Here is a 17,500-nt window from a genome sequence, read left to right as displayed (position 1 = left end):
AATAAGGTCACAGTTCCATGATAAACAATCACGCGCAAAATCCTAATATCACAACACATTAATTTACAAATGAACATCAATTCCCTTCGTATTCGCGGAAACTCCCACAGTTTAACACCAACGTATAGGATCATAAACAACATACAGGCTCATAAACAATCAGGGTAGCACAATCAAATAGTTAGATTTTAGCAACGTCGCCGAAACTCGTAAACACACAACCAAAATATTAAACTTTCCACGCCAGCTCAAAACATGTACAGAAGCTAGTATTCTCCATGTTCCATACATAATTAATTGGAACCAGTGATCAAAAAAATATAAACAGCACGGTAGAGACATGTAAACACAGAACACCTGAACACAACACGCAAAAAGTCTTATATATCATATTGATAGACAAAGATACTAAGATGATAGAGATGAAACGATCTCAAATGTACATTAATACAGAAATACAAAGATAACAAAGGTACAATATAACATAGTCACAACGCGAAACAAAGCATTACCTTTGTTTCGCATTCATCGTCACCGGACAAACAGTTAGCTCCTTGCCCTGCTAACTGAAATGGGACATCTATCATGCCGTCATTTACATTTCACTTTGTTGTATACCCTGTCAACATCCTGCGCGCGCGCACACACACACACACACACACACACACACACACACACACACACACACACACACACACACACACACACACACACACACACACACACACACACACATACAAACAGACACAAATGCAAACACACACACACACAGTAAAATCATCCTTTGGTCCCTGTTTTGCGTGCGTGGAGTGCTGAGACTGCTGGCATCAGCGCCGTTCTTTTAACAGGGCGCCACGTTTGGCTTAGTGTTAGTCACTTCGGATGAGAGAGAAAAGTGCGAGCAGAGACTTTGGGGAACGATTCTGTGGTGTGCATACTAGTGTTATGCAGATCGCTAAGACGACACGAGCTCTTTGTGATGTTATTGATCAAGTAAAGGATGACAGATTGCAACTCGTTTTCTTGTTTGGATTTTAAGAAATCATTATCTTATGAATGCGATTATATTTGGGACGCTTCTGTGTTATCCTCATTAGAAAGACTATAATTTTTAAAGTTATGCTTCATTTCCAATTGGATTCTCATTTATACCTTTTTTACATCTGCCACAATGTATGTTGTTCTTGCATGCATATATAATTAGCTGTGGTTTCAGTTCAGTGCATTCCTCTTCAACCTTTCAACTGTCTTTTAATTCAGTAATTATTTACGATTGAATCTCATAAAGCAAGCCATGAATATTAATTACCTTTGTTCTCGTCAGCTAGTATTTTGTATTTTGAGTGTATATGACTAGTGGCATCAACTATAAGCATTCCTTTCATGAATATTAACAAGCTCCATTCCGAAATTGATTGTGAAAAGTGTTGGAGAGAGATGAATAATAATGAATGCTTTCACAGAGCAAAATAACCAATGACGTTTTGATAGGACAATTTCATCAGAATTATTATCATCGTTGCTAATAAACCTGACGATGTAATGTCGAAATATAAGTTGTGTATCCATTATGCATCTTGTAGATACAAAACATCATTTTCAAAATATATTTACTTTGATGCACCTATCTGTATGCTTCAAGATTATACTCTGGCTATTTCTAAAATCAACTATTGCTTTTGATCTAACTGTTTGTCATGATTTTCAGTTGCCATGAAAACTTAAATTTATTCTCAAAGGTTTAGCAATTTACAACGGATTTTCTTGTTTCTGTCCTGAGTTAGCCAAAGAGTTTATAGTGAAGAAAACGATTGGAAAATCACGTTGTAAAATCTTTCTGGGTTCAGTGTGAATGCTTACCATTGTCAAATGTGGATTATTTTGATTAACAATGTTTTACTGCTACTACAACTAATATTGCTGCTATTATTTTTGTCATCATTATTATCATTATTGATACGTTTTTTATTATCATTATTAGTACAATTGCTATTATGATTATGGTTAGTAGCAGTATCATTGTTACTCTCGTTACTGGTTTTACTTTTTATTATTATGATTATCATTAGCTAGTTATTTTCATTATCATATTATTAACAGCCTTACGTATCTACTACCATCTTCTAAGCAGCATTATTATTATAGTAGCCATAACATTGGTGATGGTGATAATGGTGATAAAAATAGTGATAATTTATAAAGTGATAACTGGAAATTATGTTGATGGTCCAGATTTATCATATATATAATATATGTACACACACACACACACTCACACACACACACTGTGTATGTGATACAGTGTATATATATATATATATATATATATATATATATATATATATATATATAATTAGTTATTATTGTGTGTGTGTTTGTGTGTGTGTGTGTGTGTGTGTGTGTGTGTGTGTGTGTGTGTGTGTGTGTGTATGTATGTATATATATATATATATATATGTGTGTGTGTGTGTGTGTGTGTGTGTGTGTGTGTGTGTGCGCACATATGACCAATTATGTGACTATTTCCCAGAAATTATGATTAAATATGACATATAAGGATAAAATTGAAAGTAATCATTTGAGCCTCATAAGCTTTATTCTCAAAATATACAAACAGACAAAAGATAATGGCTTATTATTGTCACAAAAGGTAACAAAAGAGATTTTCACAATCATATGAATTAGTCTTAAAGTGTGAAATATGTTTCATCACATAGGTATATCAACAGAACAATGGGGACAATATACTTGTGCAAAATATTGTGCTGTTGAAATATTGGCAATGTTGTGTTTAATTTAATGATAACTCATTCTGCATTCTGAAATGGGCAAAAAGTATGCACATACGTGTCTACAAGTAGTATATAAATTCCATTAACATGATCATGTTCCAAGGATAACCCAAATCAGGTAACAATGAATTAGCTGCAAGATGGCGTATATTGTGAAAGAATGATTTTTTTTTTTATATATCACACTTATAATTAATAGAAATCTTGCTGGTTCACCTTCACTTCACAGACATGAGAACATCGACAAGAGTAAGCCGATAGTGTCTCTCTTTTACCTTCTCAAAGACCCGCTTGGGAAGGCAACACGGACTGCCTCCCTTTAGCCTTTAATACAGCGGCACTCGACTCAATAACCCAGGGCGCAGAGCCACGTCATGAGCAGCACTGCAGTGATCTAGCTTTCTTTAGTGCCACACTCGCTGGGTGCCGGCACGCTCACATTTTCGCTTCCCCCCCCCGTCTGGTTCCTCTGTTTATGCACTATGCCTCTGGATGATGCTGGCATTACCTTCGTCTCCCCTAAGAATTTAATAAAACCATTTATATATAAGAGTGATCTCTAACATGTATGCAGCGAACCATTCATATAATGAGGCGTCGTCATTGTGGAGCTGTCGGAACTGAAATCCATTTAAAAGCAGTACAAAATGTATTCTCTAAGCGCCCACAGTCTCTACCTGTTACATGGTGTATATGATACCAAATTACCTAGAGACCTGATAGCACTGGGACCGATAGACATTCTCTAATCAACACTTATCTGTTCCCTAAATATTCCCTAACATCATTAATGTAATCAACATTCGGATGCAAGTCACAGCTTGGATGTCAGATTGGCCTGAATCATCATGGTAACTAAAGGCCTTTTACGTCTCAATCTATTTCAGGAAAATTATGGGTATATCTCGGTCCGATATAAGTGATTGGGATCCGGAAATGCGAGGGAAATGTTAACAGAGAATTTCGAAGGTAATAAAGGCCGGTCGGATAACGCGTTCTGTTTTTCCCTTTTTTTAATCGGAGGGAAAACATTTTTTTTTGTGATAGGATGTGGCTGAGTTTCCAATGCGCTATTCGCCATCACTTCTGCAAAACAGTGTATCTAAATAAGTAATGAAGAACAAGGAAAGGTGAAGATACCTCCCAACATACTACCAAAGACTCGAACGACCTAGAGTCTGCAGTAGGAGTACAGCAATAGTCATGGCAGACGCAGTTGCGGCTCGGGAGCGCCTCCTCCTCCTCCTCCCGTCTATTCATCTAGCTTCTCCGAAATGGACCTTCAAGGCCGCCTGGAGGGCTTAGGTGACACTCGGGAGCTCAAGGTTCTAATTCCTCTCGCGAAACAGAAAAGATTCATTCTTATGTAACTACCGATGCCGCCCATTGTAAGAGGGAGGGAGGGAGAGAGGGAAAGAGAATAAGGGGATGAGAGAATGAGAAAGAGAGTAAGAAAGAGAAAGATGGAGAAAGTATTAAGATTAGATTTATCGAGATAAATACAAGGGGAGATAGATAGATAGGTAGATAGATATATCGACAGATAGATGAATAGAGAGATAGAGAGAGAGAGAGAGAGAGAGAGAGAGAGAGAGAGAGAGAGAGAGAGAGAGAGAGAGAAGGAGAGAGAGAGAGAGAGAGAGAGAGAGAGAGCAAGAGCAGGCCGGAGGGTGGTTGGGGGTTGTAGGCATGGATCAATAGGGGATAGCGTTTTCTGGTGCAGGACCGCATGATGCTGGCCTGGCCGTAGAGGCGTCGTGGAGAGAAGGACATAAATGTGCACTTAAGTGTCTCTCAGCGCATCCAAAGCGGCCGGAGACGACATCTGTTGGATTCTTTTCTTCAACATGAAACACTGGGATTCCCATTCTCTGCTTAACCGTCTGGGAATTGCACAGTTTTACTCTTGAAGGAATGATCTCGAAGCTAAATTTTTGCCTCTTGATTTTTTTTTTCACGAGCGATAAACATGAAGTAAGATCTGATTTATGTACCAGGGATGAAATTGTGAATTCAACGATAAAAGAATGAATCGGACATAATTTATCTTCATAGTCTTTCTAATCTTTTTAATATCTACTGTAAAATCAGTCCTGCCGTTCCACCGAAGGACATAGTATTTCACAACTCAGTTTAGTTTTTATAGTAACTTGTCACTTCACTACAGCGTTAAGTATTCGGATAATTTCTCGGACACTTTGTAAAAGGGTCACTTGGATTTCCTATTAATGTCGTAATATTTACTTCGAGTTATTTTAATACGTTTTGTGCGTCCTTTCCGAATTATGACCATCTTTAAATACCAATGAAAAAATATATCCAAGGCTCCTTTGAAATCCGAACATATTTACACTTGTTGGTCTACATAAAATTAACAATTCCCAAAATAACATCTTTCAGTGAATGTTTATTCGACAGCGTCAGCGAATCGGGCCATACTCATAAACTCTGATCCTTGTTTTTTTTCTGCATATCGAAATCCCACCTAAATCGGATTTATACAATATACTGGACGTGTGGTCAATTATATTTTAGTTCCACCATCTTTAAAGCCACCTATTTGTTCCACTTTAAGCTCAACCTCAGCCATATTCTCTTGCCTCCGCCATCCAATCTGATAATGTATAATGCCTCTATTTCCTGCCTAGTTCCCGCAGCCGCTGGTTTTCGAGGATGGAATGTCTGTTGAACCGCGCTCTCGCTTTTAGGTCTTCATTTGTTCCTGCATCAATCGCTGATCCGAACTTTCGCCCTGAATCAGAACTGACGCGTATGCATGGTTAAGTTTAGAATGCAGGGGTTGGCGAAAATCTGTCCAATGAGAGAATAATTTATTTCCGTCACAAAAGGGGCCCTGCTGAGGTAAAGTTTAAATCCTCTTCCTCGACAATCACTCTGATCTTACTTTGGGCTGATTTAGAGGTGTCTTTTATTATGATCAACGAAAATACGTAATGATCTGACGCCTTTAATATCATATACATATGTAACAGATAACTGTAAACAGTCGTCCCTGCTACCCCTAATGTACATAAAATGCATGATATCGTAACTGTTTCTTTCGTGAAAGTGAAAAGAAAAATAATATATGTATATATATTCACACACTTCACAGGCACAAATTAACAAATTTGCTAACCTGTTGTAACAGCACTCATAAAGTGATGAAAACAAGCACACGCGTGAGAGATAGTCCTGTCCTCGGCCAGCCCTCACTGGTCGGCTCGCGGACAGCTCAGAAGAAGGCTAGACCTACGTTTCTGTAGTAAACAAAACCCTTGACAGCAAATCTCGCTAACACATCGTTGGCTCGTAACCTGACGCAAGGATTATTATGACGTTCTAGCTTACCCTTTCTAAGGATTAAAAAACCCTGGATTGAATTTACGGTGGAAATTACTCACCGCCTCTAACTTGGCGATCGGAAGGTCCCGGTAATAAGTAAAAAAAAAAGAAAAAAAAAAGAAAAGAAAAGAAAAAAAAACACGGAAAAAAAGACAGAAAGCTAATGGCCATCCCGATTAGAAGCTCGACAAGCAGTTGGTCATGTTTACCACTATGAACGTAGAAGGGAAACGCGAGTGAGGCCAAGCTTTGTACACCCCGACTACTCACTCAGGGGCTACACCTACACTACGGTACACACTAGTGGGTCCAGCTCGGGCCCGAAGAACGCAGAGCGAGTGCGGGCCATGAGGTTCTCCTGGGATGAATCACTAAACGCCCTGCTGGAGGGCCGCGCCAATGCGCCGCATATTCTAGGGAATAAGTTATTATTTCGCTTTTTTGGATTCGCTTTATAAAGTGACTTATAGACCTACATGTCCCACGCATTCTCTGCCACGGTGTTTTACAGCAAAACCTGTCGAATACAAATAATCGGTGGCGGTCTAGTATAGTCTTTGATTCTAAAGATAAATTTTGATTGTTGATTTTTCGAATTCGTAATAGCTGGAATGAACTGCCATACAAATTACAACAAAGGATAAGAGAGAAGCAGGTTGATTAACTATTTACAGTGACATGGTGTCTCTGGCCTGATACGGCTTGTTCGGTGTGTGTGTGTGTGTGTGTGTGTGTGTGTGTGTGTGTGTGTGTGTGTGTGTGTGTGTGTGTGTGTGTGTGTGTGTGTGTGTTTGCGCACATGCACACATACGCATCCACATCAGCATGCACAGTGTGAGAGGGTGTTCCCTTGTATATCTGTATACAATCTAACGTAAGTAGATATAGCATCACCCCCGACTTCCGCTGGTCCGATGGCCGGGCCAGGGTCGCCGAGGGGGATGCGCAGCCACGCGAACACCACAGCTAGGCTATTCCGGCGGCAAGCTCTCCCGATCATCTTCCTCGCAATATGAACAACAAACTTTTCTGCAAAATTTCTCACTGCCTACCGGACTATGATGGTGAAGGACATCTGTATCAGCCATGATCTCTACAACAAACAGTCCACTCATATACTGAAAGTTACCTAAATCTATTTAATTCATTTGGATAAACAATTACTGTGTACAGAGTAATCACAAAATTCACAAACTATACAAGACACGTCAGAATATGCTGGATGTGTCGCCCATGAAAACAGGCAAGGGATTTTCTTTTAGGTATTTCACTTATTTACTTATTTATTTAAGATACCTTTTTATTCACCATTTTTTATTTATAGAATTACTGAGTATCACGGGGAAAAAAGTTCGGATTATTTTATATAACACTTTGAATTCTCTAATTTAATTTATAATGCATCATTTCGGTCTCTTCACTATCATCATCATTTTATGTTTAATGCTTCGTTCTATCTTGAGATTTCAGTTGAGATCTAGATTCTTATGTTTCATAAATACAAACTATGCTTATCTTTTTACTTTAGCATGCTAGCAAATATATACGTTTAGGTATTTTAACGCATGTTTTTACCTTGGGGTAAATATCTTATTTTCCATTTAACTTTCCAATAAAAGCACAGTAATTGGTAACTTCATGCCATCTTTATCTTTTCATGCTATATAATATATATAGATATATATTTTAAAAAATCATCAGCTAATAGTCAGTGCACTATATTCACTTCAGCGGCTTTCAGTAGCACTTCCTTCTTCTTGCCCAGGGAGCTGTAGACTTCTAATTCAGAGCTAATCACTAGGTCCTTTTGGTGCGCAATCACGGCACTGGAGAAAGATGGATCTCTTGGGCGCTTTCCTTCACTAACCTTCCCAACGCAGCGCAGGTATCACATGGGATAAGGTATTTCATTTTGCATTTCTTTAGGGTCTATTATTTAATTCAACTTGTACACTCTGACCCGACCACTTTTATTGCGAAGTCACGTTTTGCTTTTTTTTTTTCCTCTCTCTTTTTTTTCTTTTTTTTTCCATGTTAAATCTATGAATTTTTTTAAAGAGTCCACTTTGGTAGTTTCTTAGCATCGCTGTGCTGGCCCCTCATTTGTCGCCGCGGATTTCCTCGTCCTCGGGGTCGTCGGTGAGGAAGGCGTCCTGCGCGATGGGCGTGCGGTTCTTAATCCTGGCCGTTGCCCACACCTGGCGGCCGAGCAGCTCGTCGACGCGGCCCTCGAAGGTGCGGAACCAGTGGGCGAAGTCGCGGTGGAGGCGGGACAGGCAGTAGGCGATGTCCACCACGCGGTCGGTCTTCTTGAGGCGCCACTCCAGCTCGTAGGTGAAGCGCCCGTTGGAGAGGCGCTCGAGCTCGCGGGTGAGGGAGCGGCGCGTGGGGTGGTCGGCGCCGTTGATGGCCGGGTGGTGGGAGCGCAGCACGACGTGGTGGTCGTTCCACAGGGGCGCCCACGTCCGCACGGCGGCCAGCATCCCTCGCATCTCGTGGTCGGAGGAGTCCTGGTGGCTCTGGTATTCGATCGGAATGTTTTCGTAGAAGTAGGACCAGCGCGTGACGTTCTTGTCGGTCTTCCAGACGCAGAATCCGCCCACGTGGTTGCCGGAGGCGGAGGTGGACATGTACACCAACTTGTGGGCGAGCGGCCGGCGACTGCTGGTGGAGCTGGTGGTGGTGGCGCTCGTGGTTGTCTTCGGGGTGGTGGTGGAGGGCGTCGTGGACACGTTGCTCGCGCTGGGCGCAGCGGCCTTGCCGGTCGTGTTGGGCGGCGTCTGGGGCGTCGAGGCCGGAGACGTTGACGCGACCACGGCGACGGTCGAAGCCACGGGGGCGGCGGACGAGGCGTTGCTCTCGTGGTGGGGGGCGGGCGACGTGTTCACGACGCCGGTGTTGTTCTCGACGACGGCCGGAGGCGTGGAGGGGCTGGCCTGGTCCGTCACGGCCGCCACCTGCGCTATCGAGGCTGGAGCCTCCGACGTGCTGGCGGCGTCTTCTGTGGTGGCGTTCTCTTCGGGCTCCTTCTTGTCCTCCTCGACGCCCGCCTTCTGCCCTGCGTCCTCCTCAACCACGGCCTCCTCCACCTCGGACTCATTGCCGTGCTTCCGCGTGGCGTTGGTGTCCTCCATGACGGCAAGGGTCACGGCGGACTCGTGCAGGGTGACGATGCCGGTGCCGCTGCCGGAGGAGCTGTTGCTACTGCTGGAGTTGGTGGCCGAGGCCTTGGTGGTGGCGTTGGCTGCCTCCGCCGTGGCATTCTCCTTGGTGAGCGAGGCACTTACGGGGAAGCTCACGACGTCCACATGGCTGACCTTGCCGTGATCCACGGCGTGGTGGTGGTGGAGGGAGTGGTTGCGGACGGGCACGGGCTGGAACACCACCAGGGTGCGGTCGGTGACTTGCGCCAGCCGCAAGGAGAGGTACGGCACGACAGCCAGCGCCAACCAGCAGGAGTGTGCCCAGGAGGACCCTCACTACCCACACGCCCACGCCGGCGCGCCCGCGCTCCTCGCCCACCACCGTGTACAACACATACTTCTTCTCTTTACCACCAACCACCTTCTCCTCCATCTGCAAGGGAAGACACGCAGGTTAGAATGGCGTGAACCAGTAGCATCAAGTACATGGAGAAAAATGCCGAGAGAAACACTGGGAGGGAAACCAGTTATTAGGGAGACGAAAAAGATGGCAGTGAAGATGAAACACAATACCTTACGTTCAAGAAAAGATTCTCAGGTTCAGCATAAATTTCCATTGGCATGTAATATGATAAGCAGAGTAATAAATTTCTATGCTTATAGCAGGAAAGACTTTCGGAATGTTATAGTCTCAGTGTGCTAAAAAGATCATTTTATATATACATAAATATGTATGTATATATATATATATATATATATATATATATATAAATTTATATATATATAAATTTATATATATATATAATCTATATATATATATATCTATATCTATCTATCTATCTATCTATCTATATATATATATATATATATATATATATATATATATATATATATATATAGAGAGAGAGAGAGAGAGAGAGAGAGAGAGAGAGAGAGAGAGAGAGAGGAGGGGGTGGAGGGAAAAGGGAGGGGCAGTTACATAAAAAAAAAAAAAAAAAAAAAAAAAAAACGCAAATATACTATGCATCGGCCTTGCGTTCCGTGTTCTCTTTCTTTCTTTTCGCAATCAATAATGACGGCGTTGCGGTCGTTCGCCGCGTGCGAGCAGGCGTTGCCGGAGGTGAGGCGCCGGCGGGTCTGCCTGCTTCGGCCGCCGTCGCCGTCAGCTTCCTTACTCAGCTGCTCACAGTACCTGAGTCACGGGCATTTTTGGTTGCTCTCTTGAGGCGCCGGAGGCCGTTTCGCTTTTGTTATGGCTGAGAGAATACTGGGATTCTTGGACATTACAAAGTTACAGGGGTTCAGTTTACATACGCACACGCATACGTAGACCGACGTACATATATATTCATATATATATGTGTATATATATATATATATATATATATATATATATATATATATATATGTTGTATTATTATATATATTATATATATATAATATATATATACATACATAATATATAATACATATGTATGTTAACACAACCACTATATATTATTAACATTATAAAGTACATAATAATATATACATACATATTATGTCTACAAACACACACACACATATATTGGTGTATATATATATATATGTATACTTATATGTATATATAATACATATATATATATATATATATATATATATATATATATATATATATATATATATATATATATATCGCCCAGTTCCTTATCGCAAATTTGAAAAGAGAAAAAAAGAGCGTTCCCACGCCCGCCAGCACAACCAACCCTTCTCCTTCTTCAGACATCTTCTCATGAACCCCATGACGTGACACCCCCCCCCCACGAGTCAACACCCCGTCGCGAAGTCTTGCATTTGCATAGCGCCCATTCCATTGCCTTCATCATGGGAAACAGGCCATTTGGACGATATACTGCGAGGGAAATGCGTGTTATGTGACACACACGAACGGATGCTGATGACCTGCGTTTCGGGGGTAATTGAGCAAGTGGGAAATGCACTGTATGGCTTTGATTGACGGAGAGACTGAGGTATTCCTTGGCCTGATTGTTTTTTCTTTCTTTCTTCTGTTTTGGGGCACTGTTTGTGTTTTTTGTTTTGTTTTATGAGGTTTTATTTGTACTGTTGTTGTTATTTGTATGTTTTTCCTGTAACTGTGTATTTTGTTTTTGCTGTGTTTGTGTGTTTGTTTTGCTGTAATTGTGTTGTTTGTGTTTTTGTTTTGCTGTAATTGCTGTTTGTGTGTATGTTTTGGTGTAATTGTGCATTTATTGTTTTTTTTTTTTGTTGTAATTGTGTTTGTTTTTGCCTTGTTTGTGTTTATTAACTTGCTTTTGTGTATTTGTTTTTACTGTGTTTATATTCTTACTTTCTTTGTTTTGATTCTTTTGTTTTTGTTTTGCTTTAAATATCAGGAATAATAATAAAGCCGATAACAACAATTACATCAACTATGATTATTTTAATAAGGATATATGCTATGAAAAGAACCACGTTGATCCTGGAAATAATGTTCATCAAGATGGCAATTAAAATGAACATAAAAGTAACAACATTACCGACGAACGTACGTGTAGAAATTAGGATTGCCAAGTGCAAGAAGAATGTATTCATTCCTTATCATTATTTCTTTATCTTTATGTTCTTTATCCTTATTTCTTCTTTATCTTTAATTTACTCCTTCTTGTTCCTTCGCCTTCACTCTGACGCCAAACAACAGAAAACGTCGAGCAGTGAGCTATATCACGGGAATATTTGGAAGAGGCCCAGGCAGTGGGGAAACCATGGTTAAGAGGGTGAGTTGGAACGCGGGCGGTTTGGGGGAAGTTGCGAGAGATAGGCTGATTGAGAGGGGGAAGGAAGGAGAGAGGGGGGGAGGACAGGGAGGGAAGGAGGGAAGGAGGGTGTGGGAGAGGGAGGGAAAGAGGGAAGGAGGGAAGGAGGGTGTGGGAGAGGGAGGGAGGGAGTGGGAGAGGGAGGGAGGGAGAGAAGGGGGAGAAAGAAAGAAGGAAGGAGAGTGGGGGGAGGACAGGGAGGGAGGGAGGTAAGGAGTGGAGGTAGAGGGAAGGAGGGAGGGAAAGAGATAGAGTGAGAGAGAGAGCGAGAGGGAGCGAGGAGAGGAGAGAGAGTAGAGCGGAGAGAGAGGAGAGAGAGAGAGATAGAGAGAGAGAGAGAGATGAGACAGACAGACAGACAGACAGAGAGACAAAAATGTAATGACGAGTTGCAGAAACGAGTAGGCGAGGAGCCAGTGCAAGGAGCGAGTAGCGAGGGCCGTCGCGAGTGGTCTAAAACCCTCCGACTTGCGTTCGACATTTCGATCCACTGAGGGAGGGACTCACACGACCTCGCATGACTTGGCGCAGAAGGGGTGGCGTATGCAAGGGCGCGGTCGGGGGCCGGGGGTCGGGGGTCGGGAGTCGGGAGTCGGGGGTCGAGAGTAGCGAAGCGGAGTTAGAACATGAGATTTCAGGTGCGCGGAAAAAAAAAAAAACTGCTCCAGGACCCGAGACCGAAGATGTTCTAGGGGTAAAGAGACCAAAGCCAGACCCGCATGTGCTTCGCTTGGCTTCGAAATACCTTGAAAGTCTGTCTGTTGATTATTTCTCTTCACACATACCTTGCTCCTCCTCCTCCTCCACTACCTCCTTCACCTTCTTTTCCTCCTCTAACGCTTTTCTCCTCCTTTTCCCTTTCTCCTTCTCCTTTTCTACCTCCCTCTCCTCTTCCTCCTCTACCCCTTCCTCTTCCTCCCCCTTCCTCCTCTACCTACGTCTCCTCCTCCTCTTCTTCCCCCTCCCCCTCCTCCTCTTCCTCCTTCTCCTCCTTTTTCTCCTACTCCTCATCATCTGTTGTCGGTCTTTTAACCATCAGGATAATTTTGATTCTTGCCTTGATGTGACGTTGCGTTTCCCCTCTTATGCGCTAGAATATTAATAAAAAAAATATTGATTCCCTCGAATTAAATTAGTAAGTTATGGCGAGGCATTAATTTTTATTTTAGTTATTTACATCAAGCGCTCCCTTTTCCCTTTCGCTTTCCCTCCCCATCCCCTGCCTCTCGCTATTTATTCATTTTCCTCTCTCTCCTTTTTTTCGTGCCTCAACCATCCCCTCTTCTTTCTCATACTCTCTTTTATCTGCTTCCCCCTCACTTCCTTCCTCTTTCTTTTCCCTCCTATCCCTCCTACCTCTCATTCTTTTCTCCCTGTCTGTCTGTCTACCTATTTGTCTCTGTCTCTTTCTCTCTTTTTCTCCCTCCTTCCTCCTTCCTGTCCTTCCTTTCTCACTCCCCGCCTTCTTTATTCCTTTATCTCACTCCCCCCCTTCCTTCCGTCTGTGCCCCCCCCTCCCCCCCAAGGAACCCTCACTCCGGAATTCCCTCCCGCTTGGTCTTTCCCAGAAGGAGGAGGAGGGGAGGAGGAGGAGGAGGAGGAGGAGGAGGAGGAGGAGAAGTAGGTAGAAGAAGAGGAGGAGGAGGAGGAGGAGAGAGGAGGAAAAAAGGTAGGAGGAGAGGAAGGGGGGGGAGGAGGTGGAGGGGGAGGAGGAGGAGGAGGAGGAGTAGGAAGAGAGGAGGAGGAGGAGGAGGAGGAGGAGGAGGAGGAGAGTAGGAGGAGGAGGAAGAGGTGGAGGAGAGGAGGAGGAAGAGGAGGAGGAGAAGGAGGAGGAGGAGGAGGAGGAGGAGGAGGAGGAGGAGAAGTAGTTAGAGGAGGGGGAAGAGGAGGAGCAATAATAATAATAATAATAATAATAATAATAATAATAATAATAATAATAGTAAGAGAAGTAGGTAGAGGAGGAAGAAGAGGAGGTGCAGAAGGAGAAGGAGGAATAAGAGGAGTAGTAGGAAGAGGAAGAAGAAGAGGAGGAGGAGGAGGAGGAGGAGAAGGAGGAAGAGGAGGAGAAGAAGTTGAAGAATAAGAATAAGAAGAATTAAAATAATAAGAAGAAAGAAGAAGAAGGAGAAGGAGAAAGAAGAGTAGACGGAAAATAGGAGGAGGAAGAATCGGGAAGAAAACTACGAAGACGATAACGAAGAAGAAGAAAAAAAAACAACAACAACGAAAAACGAAGAAGGAAGAGGGAGGAAGGAAGAGACAGGGGTAGGGAGGAGTAGGGGGGGTAGGGAGAGGCACCGTTCCTACTTTTCATGGAAGACGGGAATTAAACACTGAGCCACCATGAGAACCCGAAGAGGTGAGGCAGATAATCAATACAGAGGTTGGAACGACAGACTCAAATCCCGGCCTTCTGTGTCGTGATGGCGGACGGGCAGGCTCTCTGGCGGGGAGTTACGGCAGGCCAGGGAGTGGGCGGGTTACTGGGGATGGGGGTGGGCTTCTGGGTGGGTTACTGGGATGGGGGTGGGCTTCTGGGTGGGTTACTGAGTGGGTTTTAGGGGACTGGGTTTGGGGGTGGGTGGGTTTCTGGGTCAGGGAGTGGGCTACTGGGTTTGGCGGTAGGTTTCTGGGTCAGGGAGTGGGTGGGTTTCTGAGTGGGTGGGTTACTGGGGATGGGGATGGGCTTCTGGGTTTGGCGGTGGATTTCTGGGTGGGTGGTAGGTTGTGGGTTTGGGGGGTGGGTGGGTTTCTGGGGTCGGGGAGGGTGGGCTGGTCTGGGTTTGGCGGTGGGTTTCTGGGTCAGGGAGTGGGCTTCTGGGTTTGGCGGTGGGTGGATTACTGGGCTTGGGGGTGGGTTTCTGGGTGGGTTTCGGGGGATAGCGGTGGGTTTTGGGGATACAGGGTGGGTTATTGAGTAGGTTTGAGAGAGAGAGAGAGAGAGAGAGAGAGAGGAGAGAAGGGAAGAAGGAGGATGGAGAGAGAGAGAGAGAGAGGAGAGAGAGAGGAGAGAGAGAGAGAGAGAGAGAGAGAGAGAGAGAGAGAAGAGAGAGAGAGAGAAGAGAAGATATATGAATAAAGATATATATATATATATATATATATATATATATATATATATATAATAATATACTATATATATATATATATATATTATATATAGTATATATATATATATATATATATATATATATATATATATATATATATATATATATATATATATATATATATAGAGAGAGAGAGAAGAAGATGAGTAGAGATATAGAGAGAGAGAGAGAGAGAGAGAGAGAGAGAGAGAGAGAGAGAGAGAGAGAGAGAGAAGAGAGAAGAGAGAAGAAGAAGAAGAAGAAGAAGAAGAAGAAGAAGAAGAAGAAGAAAAGAAAAACAAAGAGAAAGAAAAAAAAACAGAAAGAGAAAAAGAGGCAAGACAAAAGAAAATTCAGAAACAGGCGCTAAAACGACGCCGAATAGAAGACAGACAACAGACCAAAGGAAGATGGAGTAACATAAAAAAAATAAACTTACAGTGTAGACAGGTACATAATAACGTGGTTCCTCTACGCATGAGGTAGTGTGAGGTCAGTTTATGAGGCTGGCGATGAGGTCAGCTCGAGGGAGGAGGCCGGATGAAGGATCAGAGCGAGTGTGAAGAAGTTTTATGCCTGTAACATAGTTCAGGTAACTTCCGCAGAGGCCAGGGGTGCGTGGGTGAAGGTTTATGGGGTGACTGGGTTGTGTGAACATATTTTTAGTGAAGTTTTAGTGCGTGGGAGGAAATGAGATGTGTGAGAGGAAAGTTGTAGGTTTCTGTAGGTAAACTGTTTGTAAAAACGAGGGGGGGGGATAAACGAAGAGATGGTATGTGGGAATATAGATACTGATTTACGTTGAGGTTGCATCATCAATTAGGCAAAGGGGGAGCAAGTAAAACAATATTTAGTATGTGTACAGACACATGAAAACACACACAAACGCACATGTACGTACAAACAGACACATATACATGCAAACACACACACACAATGTATAAAATAATATATTTGAATAACAAGTAGTTCCCTTAACCCACAGACAGACCCCGTAAATTCCCGTAAAAAAAACGTAACAAAAATATAAAATACAAAGACCAAGAAACAGCAGAACCCGAGGCATCGCCGGTGGTCCGCCACGAAACACAGAATGAAGAAACTCTCATAAGGCGTTTCGGAGAGTTGACAGTTTCCATCTTGGCGCAGGCCCAGATTACGCCTCGCCGTCCACGTATCCATTGCTCACTTTTTGGAAGTTAGATTCATTCTTTTTTAATTCGGACGAAAGTTTTATTTGTGGAGATTTTTTTTCTTTTTTTTTTTTTTTACATCTCGCGGGAAACTTCTTTTGCGAATTTGCGCCGTAATGATATGAAAGGTTTCTCTTTCTCTCTCTCTTCCACTCTCCCTCCCTCCCGACCTCTTTCTGTTTGTCTGTCTCCCTCCCTCTCTCACTCTTAGACATACACACACACGATATAGCTGCGGAGAAACCTGCCAAATTTAAGCGAATTAAAGGTTTTCCCAAACTCTTTAAGCGAATTAAAGAGGAGTTTTATCCCTCTCCCTCTCTCTCTCTCTCTCTCTCTCTCTCTCTCTCTTTCTCCCTCCCTCTCTCCCTCTCTCCTTTTTTTTTTACCGTAAGACCCAGAACCTTCTAGGAGTAAGGCTATATCGGCCCGCATCCCTGGCTCGTGACCATAACACGCCCCTACAACGTTAAGTGCTCACAGGGTTTCCGAGAATGGGTTCCTATTTTAGGGCCAATGGATAGGGCTCCTGTGGGTCTCGAATTAGCTTTTAGTCTTCAGAAGGGAGGGAGAAAGGGGTGAGGGAGGAGGGAGGGAGATGGGAAGAGGGAGAGAGATAGGGTGTGTGAGAGAAGGGGTGAGGGGAGAATGGGAGAGGTGAAGGGGTAGGACGGAGAGGAAAAGATGGGGTGAGGGAAGAGAGAGAGAAGTGGAGGGGTGAGGATTCTCTCTCTCTCTCTCTCCCCCTCTCTCCCTCTCCCCCCCCTCTCTCTCTCTCTCTCTCTCTCTCTCTCCCTCTCCCTCCCCTCCCTCTCTCTCTCCCCCTCCCCCTCTCTCTCTTTTCTCTTTCTCTCCCTCCCTCCCTCTCTCTTTCTCTCTCCCTCTCCCCCCCCCCTCTCTCTCTCCATCTCCCTCTCCCTCTCTTTCTCTTTCTCTCGTCCTCTCTCTCTTCTCTCTATTTCCAACTCTCTCTTCCTCCTCTCCCCTCTCTCTAATTCTCCCTAACTCTCTCCCTCTCCGCTCTCTCTCTCTCTTGTTCTCCTTCCCTCCCTCCCCCTTTTTTCCCTCCATTCACCATTATTTTTTAGACTTTTTGCCATACCCCTTTTAATATTACGTTAA

The 17,500-nt window shown here is 43.5% G+C and overlaps 3 protein-coding genes across 3 annotated transcripts in view; all 3 read right to left on the bottom strand.

The window, feature by feature from the left end:
• LOC119578438 overlaps positions 1 to 17,500 on the bottom strand; it is a 72,129-nt gene that overhangs the window by 20,508 nt on the left and 34,121 nt on the right. The gene's annotated exons all lie outside the window — the stretch shown is intronic.
• The window catches only part of LOC119578724 (mucin-7-like), a 55,730-nt gene continuing 40,807 nt past the window's right edge, over positions 2,578 to 17,500 (bottom strand). The window contains 2 exon segments of the mRNA XM_037926327.1: positions 2,578 to 9,583; positions 9,585 to 9,713. Of these exon segments, the coding sequence (XP_037782255.1) occupies positions 8,237 to 9,583; positions 9,585 to 9,713 (1,476 nt within the window). The 3' untranslated portion in view covers positions 2,578 to 8,236.
• LOC119578437 (anther-specific proline-rich protein APG-like) overlaps positions 14,654 to 17,500 on the bottom strand; it is a 3,961-nt gene continuing 1,114 nt past the window's right edge. Inside the window, exons 2-3 of the mRNA XM_037926021.1 lie at positions 16,768 to 16,839; positions 14,654 to 14,957 (exon numbers count right to left, since the gene is read on the bottom strand). Of these exons, the coding sequence (XP_037781949.1) occupies positions 14,654 to 14,957; positions 16,768 to 16,839 (376 nt within the window). The remainder of the gene's footprint in view (positions 14,958 to 16,767; positions 16,840 to 17,500) is intronic.

The sequence above is a fragment of the Penaeus monodon genome, chromosome 11 (assembly GCF_015228065.2).
Source record: "Penaeus monodon isolate SGIC_2016 chromosome 11, NSTDA_Pmon_1, whole genome shotgun sequence".
In the NCBI taxonomy this organism is placed as follows: Eukaryota; Metazoa; Arthropoda; class Malacostraca; order Decapoda; family Penaeidae; genus Penaeus; species Penaeus monodon.
This window is presented reverse-complemented; position numbering and strand designations above follow the sequence as displayed.